The sequence below is a fragment of the Onychomys torridus genome, chromosome 3 (genome assembly GCF_903995425.1).
Source record: "Onychomys torridus chromosome 3, mOncTor1.1, whole genome shotgun sequence".
NCBI classification, from domain to species: domain Eukaryota; kingdom Metazoa; phylum Chordata; class Mammalia; order Rodentia; family Cricetidae; genus Onychomys; species Onychomys torridus.
The window spans coordinates 51,093,032-51,106,518 of NC_050445.1; the positions used below are offsets into that span (position 1 = coordinate 51,093,032).

The 13,487-nt window shown below is 43.3% G+C and overlaps 1 protein-coding gene across 3 annotated transcripts in view; it reads left to right on the forward strand.

Moving 5' to 3' along the window:
* Cttnbp2 (cortactin binding protein 2) overlaps window positions 1–13,487 on the forward strand; it is a 163,948-nt gene that overhangs the window by 105,676 nt on the left and 44,785 nt on the right. For all 3 annotated transcript variants that reach the window (XM_036182419.1, XM_036182420.1, XM_036182418.1), the window contains one exon: window positions 10,431–10,548. In XM_036182419.1, the coding sequence (XP_036038312.1) occupies window positions 10,431–10,548 (118 nt within the window). The remainder of the gene's footprint in view (window positions 1–10,430; window positions 10,549–13,487) is intronic.

Genomic DNA, 13,487 nt, shown 5'->3' on the forward strand with positions numbered 1-13,487 from the left:
GGATGTCTAAGCCTGAGAAGGTTTAATAGATAGCCATTGGGAATGAAGCCCAGATTTCCTGATCCGTTACTCTTTCTCACTCTACATCCTTCCTTTCTAGTCAAAACTATTATAAAATATATCTGTATCACTTGTCTAAAACAATGTTTCCGTTCTGTCCAAAATATCTTTCCCAGATTATCCATTTATAATAAATTTCTAAGGCCGGTTTTCTGAAACAATAAATCACAAGCATCAGTGTGTGGTAGAATCACTCTACTCTAGACACAGGTCCTTAAAAATGATCTCAGCTGGTCACATGTGCTTTTCTAGTCTGTATAAAGCTCAAGAAACTCAGAAACATACATGCTGCATATTCTCTCTCTTATGCAGATCCTGGATTTTTATTGATAGTGTATGTGAGTGTGGGTATAGATTATGCAGCTGGAAACACAACTCTGCAAGGCAGGTTCATGAGTCAGATGTGAGGATAGACATTTGGGTCTTGTTACTTCACAAGCAACAATTAAAGCTGAAAATTTGGTGAGCTTTTAAAAACAGGAGACACTGGGGCCTTGGAATTGCTAGTGTGAAGCCTGCAGGGAAGCAAACACTAGAGAGAAATACTAGGTGAGCACACTGGTTAGTTTTTGTTTGTTGGTTGGTTGGTTTTGGTTTGGTTTTTCGGTCTGTTTGTTTTGGTTTTTGGTTTTTCGAGACAGGATTTCTCTGTAGTTTTTTGATGCCTGTCCTGGATCTCGCTCTGTAAACCAGCCTGGCCTCGAACTCACAGAGATCCGCCTGGCTCTGCCTCCCGAGTGCTGGGATTAAAGGCGTGTGCCACCATGGCCCAGCCGTACTGGTTACTTTAGTCAACTCCATAGGAATTAGTCATATCAGGAGAAGGAACCTTGATTGAGAAATTGCTTGCCTAAGGTTGGGCTGTGAACCTGTGGGATATCTATCTGTAGGGCATTGTCTTGATTTAATGATTGATGTAGGATGGCCCACCCACTGTGGGTGGTGACCTCCTCCTACCCCCACCTCTCTTGGCAAGTTGTCCTGGATTTTATAGGAAAGCAAACTGAGCAAGCCAGTAAATGGTTTTCCTCCATAGCCTCTGCTTCAGTTCCTGCCTCCGGGTCCTTGCTTGGAGTCCGTTCCCGACTTCCCTCCCATAATGGATTGTAACTTGTTGTAACCTCTCTTCCCCAGGTTGCTGTTTGTCATCAACCAAAGATCAAACTAGTAAAAGAGCGGGGAGGGAGAACGTAAGCTGAGAGGGAAGGTAGTGAAGGTCAACAAAACAAACTACACATTAAAATGCCATAATGAAACGGCTCAGATTTCAACCGAGAATTATTTTGAGAGTTTTAGAGCTTGAAGGGACAGAGTTTACTCATTCCAGCCCCTGTCCATTGCATATGAATAAATGAAGTCTTGGGAAATGGTAAAATTAATTTCTCAAAGATGACTCATGGAGAGTTCCTTGCAGTCCTGCATGGTTTTCCTATGGTTGAGTTTGTTCAGACAGGCACGACTGTCTAACCACAGATCTTCTCTCATACTGGTTTCTGACTGCTCCACAGAGAGGTTGAGCCAGGTGTAAGCCCTTCTTGGTTTCCTGGAAATAGTTAAGAGAACATTTGTGCATTGTTTTTATTATTATTATTATTATTATTATTATTATTATTATTATTATTAACATCCTGATCTCAGTTTTGCCTCCCTCCTCTCTTCCCAGCAACTACCCCCACCTCCCCTTTGCCTCCATCCACTCCAACTCCAATTCTCTTCAGAAAGGGTAGACCTCCCATGGGTATCAGCCAACCATGGCATATCAAGTAGCAGAAAAACTAAGCACCCCCTGCCCCTCCGCCTCATATTAAGGCTGGGCAAGGCAGCCCAGTAGGAGGAAAAGTGTCCCAAATGTCAGCAAAAGAGTCAGAGACAACCCCTGCTCCCACTGTTAGGAGTCCCATGAGAAGACCAAGCTACCCAATGTAACATATATGCAGAGCATCTAGGTCAGACACATGCAGGCTCCCTGGTTGTCAGTTCAGTCTCTGTGAGCCCTTATGAGCCCAGGTTAGTTGATTTGGGGGTTTCTTTGTGATGTCCTTGACCCCTTTGCCTTCTACAGCCCTCCCTCTCCTTCTTCCTTAGGATTGCTGTCTCCCAGCTCTGCCTGATGTTTGGCTGTGAGTCTCTGCATCTGATTCCATCAGCTGCTGAATGAAGCCTCTCTGATGCCTACTGGGCTGGGCACCAATCAATGAATATAGCAGAATATCATCAGGAATCATTTCACTGACTTTGAAAAAATATTTATGCCAGTCATGTTTGCTTCTATCCTAGGTTTCTGGACCATCCAGCCTCTGGGTCCTGGTACCCCTGGCAGTGTCTGGGCTGGGCTCCCTCTTATGGCATGGATTTCAAGCTGAACTAGTCAATGGTTGGCCACTCCTCCAATCTCTGTGCCACCTTTACCCTAGCACATCTTGTAGGCAGGACAAATTGTAGATCAAAGGTTATGTGGCTGGATTGGTGTCCCAAACTCTTCCAGAAATGTAGTACAATGGAAACTCCCAGGAATCCATGAGGATGACCCTAGAGAAGACTCCTAGTAATAGGGGATAGGGAGCCTGATAAAAGAACCTCTTAATCTCAATCAATATCTCCCCCCCCCCCGACTCTTGTGAGACCTTTGAGAAATAGAGGTTCTGCCAAAGAAATGAGGAGATTGAATTTGAGCTTCTCTGTCACGTATAAAAGGTTATGATCCCAGACAAAACTTGTTTATTCATTTGTCTACTTATCTTTTTGGGTGTTACTTATTTATTCATTCATTCATTCGTTTGTTTGTTTGTTTATTACTTTGGTTTTGTTGTTCTTGGCTCGTTTGATATATATTCTCCTCTAAAATCCAGATTGGTCTAGAATGGCCTGTGTAGCCCAGGCTAGTCTTAAACTCACAGAAATCTGTGAGTTATATCCTCCCATGTGCTGGAGTTACATACATGGCCACTATGGTTAGTTTCCCAGAGCGTTTTCTTGTGGGGGATTGTGTGAGTATCTTGCTGTGGGTCAGTCAGACTTTTAACTAACCTGTTGCCCAAGTCCTGCTCGTTTGAAGCTCCCCTACCTTGTTTAATATTTTTAGTATCCAATGCAACCCTCTTTCCCCTGGGCTTCAAATACTGTCCCACCCTTGCTTCCCCTCTGACTGACTATGCTCTAGCAATTCCCAGGATCTATTCCAGGTACTTCCTCCTGGCCTTGTTTGTTTGTTTTGTTTTAACAAGCTGATCTGGTTTTTAGCTTCAACTGTGTCTTCTGCAGTAACTAATCCCAAACTCAGATCCTCATGTTAGACTTCTGTACCTGTCTTGTAGACTTTCCTTTCCAGCATCCCAGAAGTCATTTTTAGGTAAGCCCAGTGCCCTCTGGACAGACTGGCTCATCTGCTGCCATATCTAAGATATTCTTGCAGTGTGATAGGATCATAGTCTGGGGCTTTGCCAGGCCTTTAGCCCTAGGAATATCAAGCATTTTCTCTTACATTATAGCAACCACTTCTGTTCTTTACATGGCCAGGATGAGGTAGGATGAATGTGTAGAAAGGTTTGTATGAGACCCAAGATTTTTTTTCCCCACTTTGGTCACTGGAGTTTTTCCTTATTGCATAGAATCATGCAGCATGTTTAAAGAGGGGAAAGTCAGACAAGGTATCTAGAAGGCACAAAACCAAGAGAACCAGATGCCATTTAGAATAAATGGAAATCTATTGTTTTAATTATGTGAATACGTGTGTATCTGTATGTGGGAATGTGCACATGAGTACAGGTACTCAGGAGGCCAGAGGCTTCAGATCCATCTGGAGCTGGAGTTTCAGGCTGTTGTGAGCTGTCCAACTTGGGTGCAGGGATTTGAACTCAGGCCCTCTACAAGAGCAGCAATAGCTCTTAATACTGAACCATCTCTCCAGCCCTGGAATCCCTTGATTTTTATCTTCTGTGATCATTTTATTTTCCCCTTAATTTTTAGGGAAAATAATTAATGCCATACTACCTGTAAACAAAGGGAAGGATTCCTTTAAATACTCGTTCCAGAACATTAAGGGAAGGTCGAATGAATGCTTGCTTATTTATGGCAGCAATGATTGACTGGCATAATGGGGACATAAACATGGCCATAACCAAGCTCAGTCCCTCACCCAGCATGTGGAACTGGGATGTCTTCCACTTGCAGCTGTCACCTATGTGACTCTAAACTCCTTTTCCCCTCTCACTCTTTACTTTCTTCATTGACATCCCACAAATACCATCTCTCAGGACTCCAGAATCTTGTCTTTAAGTCTACTGAATATTCTCTGAGACTGTTCAGGAAGGTTATTTGGCTTAGCTCATCTCTGTACATCTCCAAGCACTTTGTTTGCCCATGGCGGTCCCGTTTGTGCTTCATGTCCCAGTGGAACAGTTCATTGCAGGCTTTTACTCTTCAGCTTAGCGGGGACCATGATAGCCCTATCGATGACCACATTTGCTTTTGATTCACCAAAAGGCTCAATATGACTGCAGCTCTGTCCTCTCACCTCTTCAAAGCGGCACCAGCTTCCTGTGCTTACCTGTTCAGTTTCCTTACACCACAAGTTCAAATGTGTTCATTCCTTAGTAAGTTAACTTTGATGATGTGCTTCCTCATTTACTCCATGCATCCTGTCCTCATGACTTCTCATCTGCCCTCTAGATGCATTGTATACTCTGTTGCAGCCCCCACCTTCTTTATGCAGCCATGGGTAGGACCTACCTAACTGCTAACTATGGTGACATAACTTTCCTACTTCGTATCCTTTTATGGCTCTGTCATCCTCCTCAGAGTAGGGCTTCCTTAATATAATGGTTAAGCCCCTTCTCGGTGGCCTCAGACAACAAACACATGCAGTTCTCTCACCTTTCCTAGTGAGTGCTATGTGTAACCCACGTGCCTGACTGACCTCTCCCTGGCTTCGCATCTACTGTCCCCCTAGTCTCAAATGGCTTCTTCGCCTGTCCTGACCCTGTCTGCCTGGAAAATACCTCGGTAGATGTTTCTGGCTCCGGAGTGGGTGTTCCCAGGGCACCTCTTCACACCTCACTTAAATGGTCTGTATTTTCCTTTAGTTGTTCACATGTATCTCTCCCCTTCTCATTCCTCTAAAAGATTTTGTTTTTCTCCTCTGTGTGTACTGTTCCTAGCAGAGACTCTGGCTCAGAAGTAGTTTCTTGAACCAATGGGTGAATGGACAAGTACAGCCCTTTTAGAACGTTCTGTTTCCTCACTCTCTTCCTTTCCAGTGTATCTTTCCCAGGCATCCATCAGCATTTAAAACAGAGCTGATCATAGCATTTTCCCTCTCGCACACAGCCCCGTGTCTACAGAAGAGCACCCACGCTGCTTAGTGCACAGCATTATAGCTGCCCTCTGACAATTCTGTTTTGACCAATTCACACCTACGTCTACCTACTTGCTTATGCCAGTGTGTCTGTCTTAATAGCTTCTGCCTCCCCTGCCTGCACAGCAGTGGGCACACCCACACCCAAAGGCTGTTCTCAGCACGTAGCTGGATGTTTATCTGTGCATTTGTGAACTTTTTTTTTCTCTTTCTTTTTCTCCCTCTGACCAATTGTAAGTTTCATCTCTCTGCCTGGAATTTGATTTTATCTCTAGCACTTTGATCTTGGTGTTTGTGCTCTATCTCCTCGGCACTGGTACCTTGCTTCTGAGTTCTCCTTAAATGACGATGGAGGGTGGAGGAGACTTCTCATCATCCCTCAACATCTGTTCGTTGTCTGTGATAGTGAATCCTTGCATTTGGCTGGGGGCTCCTGGTCCAAGATGAAGATTACATCCTGACAAATGGAATGTGTATGGAGATGAAGCCCAGGACACAGGTTTTAGGTCTCTGTGGTAGCAGATGTATCTCCATAAGACTTCAATTTAAACTCGTCCATCTGAACACCTGGGTGGGACATTCATGCCCACTTTTGCAGGGCAGCTACCCACCAACCCCACAGTTCCCCAGAATTTTCTTGAGTGAGAGTAGCGGAAAATATTAGATAGAAGGATTTATAGTGCAGAGATAAACAGGAAATACGGGATAGCCTCGAGAGGGCCTGGAACCTATTCCAACAGGCCCTGACTGTCTCTGCCTCAGGGTATTTATAGAGATGCCAAGCAGTGGAGCAAAAGACTTCCTGCAACACAGCCAAGTGCAGACCATCCAAACACCTGCATTCAGGCCTGTGGTCCAGTCATCCTTTCTATGCAGACCTGCTGGGTAAAGCCACTAGGAACCTGAAAATGGGTTCCCACACGCTTCCCAGCATGTCTCCTCTTCATTCATGGAAAGGGGAAAGGTGGATGTTTTTTCTCCATTTTTCTTTATTCCTACTTTTCTGTAAAGCAAAAATTCCCTGCTGTCACATCTATATCTTTTTCTGTGGTTTCAATGCATGTTTCCCAAAGGCAGTGGAAGCTTTAAGAAGTGGGGCCAGTTAGGAATCTTCTGGCCATGTAGGATCTTTATTTTGAAGGGGATGTTGGGACCCTGACCCTTCCTCTTTCTTTCCTTTGCTTCCCATAACATTCTCAGTTTTGATCGCCCTCAGGCCTGTGCCGTAATCTGCCACCTAGTGAAAAGCCCACATAACACAAGCAACTGACAGCAATGGGCATCTCTGGGACTGGCTGCAGATGGCCTCTTGTCTTCTCAAGTGTTTACGCTGGGTATTTGTTACAGTAATCTAGCATACCAGCCCTTTCTTCTTCATAGTTTCCCCCATATGTAACGTAAAAGAAATCTTTGTGTATATGTGTATTGTGTGTATGTATGTGCATGTGAGTATGGATCCATACATGTCATTCATGCATGTAGGCATCAAAAGACAGCTTCAGGTGTTGGTCCTAGCCTTCTGCCTTCTTAGAGATACTCTCTTAATAGTCACTGCCTAAACCAATTTGACTGACAGCTCAGGGAGTGCCTGGCTCCACCTCCCTTCTTGCTATACCTTCTTGCTATAGGTGTCCTGGGATGCATACTACCATGTCCAGCTTTAGATGGGCCTTGGAGATCTAAAAGGTCCTCATGCTTGCTAGGTAAGTCCTTTTCTGCTGAGCTGTTTCCCAGCCCCATATAAAACTCTTTATGGCTCTTTTCACTTCTTCATGATACATGGGAACTAATCCCTGATTTATCCTCAGAACCTGCAGCCTTAACATAGTGCCCAGGATAGCACTTTACATATGTGTTTTGATAGTTAAATTAACAATATGTCACTCATTCATCATGTAACAGTATTTCAGTTATTGGTTCATAAAATACATGATGACAGAAATAAGAATATTCTGCCCAGATGACATTCAGCCATCTCAGTATATGGAAGTGCAGTCTGTGATATTTATGTAGCATGAATGACCAACAGAACATGTCTCAGAAAATTACATGATTCATGACTATTCTTGCAAAGAAACTCTGCCTGGACAGTAGCATGTGTTCCAATGTTATGTACTTGCTATAGTTGTTGGGAAAGACCTTTTGAGTCAAAGTCTTCATCTAGTTTGTGTTTCCCATAAGGTCTGTGCAACACCACAGGATTAGTCTTGTAGCAGTGTTGAATGGATGCCGTTATCCTCATGAACACACCTTCCATGCTCCCTTCTAGAAAAAGGCAGTACTTGTCATATTATATCTCACTGTCGTACATGCAACTAGAAGCAATCTACTTTGAAGGTCAGGAATCAAAGAATCTTAATTTGAGACACTTGAAAATTTGTGTTGTAACTTTCTATCATTTAAAAAAATAATTTAAGGTTATATCACCTAAATTATCTTTAGACTAATATTTTCTGTGGGCACTGCTACCTTATAATGACTGTTGATTATAATAAATTACAACTGCTAATAAACACAGGGAGCTCAGTTCATGCCAAGCATCAAAGAACTCTGCAGCTTTGTTTAAGTCACAGGGCAGTCCTATGAGAGACATTATTTGAAACACATATAAAAAGAATTGAATCAGGAATGCTATAAAAAGCCATGCCATGCTTCTCAATATGATTGTAGCCATTAGCATGATTCGAATCCAGGCCTGCTTCAGCATTTACTATCTTTTGCCACAAGTACTAACTTGTAGAATAATTGTGGCCTTTAAAAAAACCTATTGTGATCCTGGGATTGCAACGTTTTGTTCCCATATTGTATTCTATTGAAGCCCGTTTGAGTAATGTCTCAGTTTGTATTATCCAAGTTTCTTATTGGCTATCCTGTTGACTTAACTGACTTCATAGTAGTGTTAGAAATAATAACTTGATAACTAGTTTATAAAATAGCTGTTGCTTTCAGTTAATTCTTTAGCTTCGTGACTCTCTAAGTACGATCCATCGACCCATGAAAGCCAGGCTTTCATGATGCAGCCCTCCAAACTAAGTGAAAACCAGCTGAGAGAAATAAACATCCCAGGATGTTTCTTTGAAGGCAAGCAGGATTTCTTCATTTAAGGGTCTTCTAACAGAGCTCCTCCAGTTGGTATGTCTAGTCTGAGATCCCATTAACACCCAAAAGAGTCCTCTATATCACCTATGCCCTCATATCAGCAAGGCTTCTGGTCACATTTCATTTTCATTGGTAGTTCCAACTTCCTTTTCACTTTTCTTCCTGGTTCCTAGACATTCCTTGAATTCATGAACTCATTATTGTATGTAAAAGTAAATTTTGGAGGCAATCTGAAGCAGCTGGACCTCACGCCTGCTCCCCCGGCAGTGGGAGTTGATACAGCCACTATGAGAAGTGCTTGTGGTGTGTCCTAATACAGCACAGAGGCCTGGCCTGCTCTGCAGCAGTCCAGTGCTAGTGCATACACCCTCAACCGTGCACCACAGGACACGCCCTGGAATGGTCATAGCAGAACCCAAACGTGCATCAACAGAGAATGAATGAGTAATTTGTGGCATGTTCATGTCCAGGAATATGACTAATAACACGTGGATGAGAATTAGAAGTTATATTGAGTAAAAGAAGCTAAATGTAAAAGTGTACCTGCAGTATTCTTCCATTTATTTAAATTTAAACTATGTTTAAAGTTAAGCTAGAGCAATCACTGATGTTGAAAATCAGAAAATAGTTATGGAGATGGGGGCAGCTGAAGGTTGAGAAGGAGCATGAAGCAGCAAAAGGTTCCTTTCGAATTAGAGTCACTTTGCGGCCATGTTTCCATGATTCATAGCAGTGTGTTCTTCATGGGGGTAATGTAGTACAGGTAGACTATTTTACTGCTATTAGGAAGGGAAAATGATTTTACAAACAAAAAAGTAAGTTCTACACCAAGGGTCAAAGTCTGATTGACTGACTGTGCGGCAGAGTGCCTGGATGCATGCTGCCCGACAGGCTGTGGAATCCCAGGGCTGGGGCAAAGGCACTTGCTGGCATATGCAAGCCACGAGAGTTCCATTCTCAGTACTGCAGAAGGAAGAGAAAGAAGGAAAGATCTCACAGGTACAGATATTTCAGTTCCAGCAACTCTAATATACAGATTCCTCCCAGGTATATCTACATGAGTGTGTGTGTGTGTGTGTGTGTGTGTGTGTGTGTGTGTGTGTGTCTGTCTGTCTGTCTGTCTGTCTGTATGCATTTCCATTTGCCTGTCTTTGGGGGGAATATTAGGAAGGACATTGCCCAGTTTGGCTTCCAGTACCTTTTTTTGTTTCTGGCCTGTTCAGTGTTCTCATTATTCTTATAAAAAAAGGAAGGAAGGAAGGAAGGAAGGAAGGAAGGAAGGAAGGAAGGAAGGAAGGAAGGAAGGAAGGGGAGAGAGAGACACACACACAGAGAGACAGAGACAGAGAGAACAAACTTACCAGGAGGCAACAAGAAGCACAGTGGAAGCAGAAGTCTTTGTTTTGTGTGGCCGAGTTATCGTGAAAGGGGTGTGGTCTGCTGGAGTCATTTCATTCTCTATTCCACTCTCGGAAACAACTGGTCAGTGAGCACACGCGTGTGTGGTGGTGAGAGGACAGCCTTTGGGCTGTCTACTCCCACCATGTAAGTCTTGAGGGCGGAACTCACGTCATCAGGCTCGCCACTGATGTCTCCACTGGCTGAGCTGTCTTCACTTCCGTTTTTGCTTGTTTGTTTGTTTTTCTTTTGTTCTTTTCTCTCTGGCTGTCTTCCTGCATAGCCGAGGATGGTTTATATCATGATGGGTAAGGGCAAAACCATGTCAAGCCATATCTCCCAGACAGGTCTCAAACCCCCAAAGTTCCTGCCTTCACCTCCAAAGTGTGGGTATTACAGGGATGTGCCACCGTGCCCAGCCTCAGACAGCTAGCCTTAGGCCCCTGGCTTGCTTTCTTGGTTTCGCACTCAAGTTTATTGATTTGGGCATGGCTATGATAGTGCTCTCTTGTCTCTACAGAACTGCCTAGAAATCTTGTGTAGGCATGGAGGGCTAGAGCCGGAAAGGAGAGACAAGTGCAATCGGACTGTGCATGATGTTGCCACTGATGACTGCAAGCATTTGCTGGAGAATCTGAGTAAGTGATGTTCCAGCCTGTTCACCCACACTGCTGGGGCCTCTGGAGCACTGGGGAAGACGTCAGTGCAGCTCTAAAGGACTCACCCTCTTAACTTCTTTTGAGCCTTAGTTATAGCAAAACCACTTTTGATGATGTCATCAATGCTCCCTGGGTAAAGTGAGTTTGCAAACATCCTTTGCCATGCAAATAGAGCTAGCTGTTTCTCAGATTTTACTGACTTGATTGCCCCCAACCCCAACCCCACCCCCAATTTTCTCTGGAGACATCAGACTGCCAGGTGAGAAATCCTAGCTGTGTGCTCTGTCTGCATCAGCTGGTCCTATTTTACCATGCCGAGAAGGTTGCCTCCCAACACTTGGTTACCTACCAGTCTTTGAAGGTAATTGGTGATCTCGTGGGTCCCCTCCAGCTCTACAAGTACATGCCCCTCAGTACATTTTATGGAAAGCTTCCTTGTAGGCTTATGCATATGGAATGCCAGATCATAAAAAATATGTAATATATCAATTACCTCTCAATCCAGCCATGAAGCCAACTGTTTCAATGAATACTCTTTGGGATAAGCAAAATTTTAACATCCCAAATAATGCTTTAATCTTTAATTATACACTCAGATACAGATCTGTTCTCTACCTTGTTCCCCTTTCTCCCTCTCCCTTCTTCCCTCCCTCTTTTCTCTGTTCCTTTTAGAGCTTCTCTGTGTAACATTCCCTGAAACTCAGTATGTAGACCAGACTGCCTTCAAACTCAGTGGTCCTCCTGCCTCAGCCTCCAGAGTAGTAAGAGGTCTGAACCACCAGAGCTATGTGAGACATGTATCCCATATCCACCCCTTGCTCCCTAACCCCTCTCCCAACTTAATTACCTGCAAGATGTAATTTGTGCTACCCATTTATGAACCGGCATATGACATCACTGGACCATGTTTGACTTACCAGAGACCAACCATATCCTTAAAGAAAACTGACTTTGATTCCTGAAGCAACTTTCACCTGCACGAAGCTCCTCAGCTAGGGGGTGGGTGGCCCTAAGCCCCTTCCCCATAGATCATGGGCTGTTGCCTGGCTTGCTCTTATGCAGCCCCAGTGACTGAATTCATGAGTATAGTAGTCTTGTCATGTGCAGAGACTGTTTTGCCTTGGTCCTCCTTGGCCTCTGTATCTTACACTTTCCTTCTTCCAGGATGTTTCCTGAGCCTTGAGTTCTGGAAAGGAGTGTGACAAAACAAACAAACAAACAAACAAAAAAAAAACACACATTTATGACAATCATTCTTTTAACTTTGACCAGTAGTGAATTCTGTATTTACTGGGGCTGATCAATGCATAAAGAAAATTTCCAATGTGGTCTGAGATAGGCACTAATTTGTGGGTGTAGAGATAAAAACTTTAAGGTCCATTTAGCAAAATAATAGGTTCACTCCTGGGGAATATGACTTTCCTAAGGATTCTTGGTCAGGTTTATAGTACTAGCCATGTATTTTCTTCTATGGAGTGGACTTTATATCAGAAAGCAATTTGATACCAAAGCTCCTCAGCTAGGAGTGAGTGCCCCTAAGCCCCTCCTCCGTAGATGATGGAGTGTTGAGTGGCTTGCTCTTGTGCAGGTCTTGTCTAGACAACCACAGTGACTGTGAATTCATAAGTGCATTCCAAACATATATCACCTCTATTGCACCCAATAAGCATATCTTCTCAGTTTGCTCATCATTGTAGTTAGCAGATTTTGGGAAGAAAGTCTATATAAGGAATTATCTAGAGCAAGTTGGCCTGTGTGCATGCCTGTGGGGGATTTTCCTGCTTGTTAATTGATATAAGATGATCAAAACCATTGTGGAAAGCACTATTCCCTAGACAGAAGGTCCTGAACAATATAAGAAAAGAAAACTTTAGCTAGAGCAAAGAAGAAAGCAAGCAAGGATCCATGCATTAATTCCTTTTTTTAGTTTTTTGTTTGTTTGTTTTTTGCTCTTGACTGTAGATATTAGTGTGAGTTCCTGCCTTGACTTTGCAGAAATGGAGAACTGTAATATGGAATTGTAAACCAGACAACTCTGTCTTCCCTGATGTTGTCACAGCAACAGAAATGAACCTAGACATTCATCATAAGGGCTTACCGTAGCTAGAGAATAACACATGATGTGAGTTTTAGCTTTCAGCAGCTACTCTGTTGAGAATAGATGTACCAAGTCATGTACAGAATCAAGGACAGCTGTTAAAACATAAAACATTTTTCCAGTAGAATGGTAAAAGCAGTGGGTCATACTGAGGATTATAGCAGATGGGCCCATGAGAAAGAACATGAGTTCCAGGATACAGAATGAAGGGTCAGCAGAACTCCACAATAAACAAAATGTGGAGTAGAAAAGAGGGAAATCATGGCTCCTTCCAAGGGATCTGTCCAGGCAACTGTAAGGATGCAGTCATCACCACCCATTACAGGGAAGGCTATCAAGGGTGAGGCTGACTTGGCTAATAAAGGCCAGGAGTTGTTTGGATGCATGAATCTGAGATGTCTATGTCAAGTAAGCAGAACTCTTGGGAAAAGTATGAGCTGGATATATAAGTTTGACAGTCAGCAGTCTGTCAGAGGTGTTTAAAGTTATCGGACTGAGAGATGGAGAGGTCACTGGGGAAAGACACAAAAAACAGAAGACAGTTCCAAAACAGTCTGTCATTTAAAAGTCTTGACAAAGCAGAGGGGCCTGCGGGGCAGGGAGGGGGTGGGACTGTTAAAGGGAAAAGAGCAGAGAGGTGTGAAGGGCCCAGAAACCACTGGGGGGAGCAGAGATCACTGACAACTAGAAAATAAAGTAACAGTAACGGTAAACGAGTGGAGAAGCCATTTAAAAAAGGGAAAATGACACATTTGGTTTTATAGTTTATTATTATATTAAAATGAAAAGTTTACTTGTTTTCTATGTAATTTTTAATTTA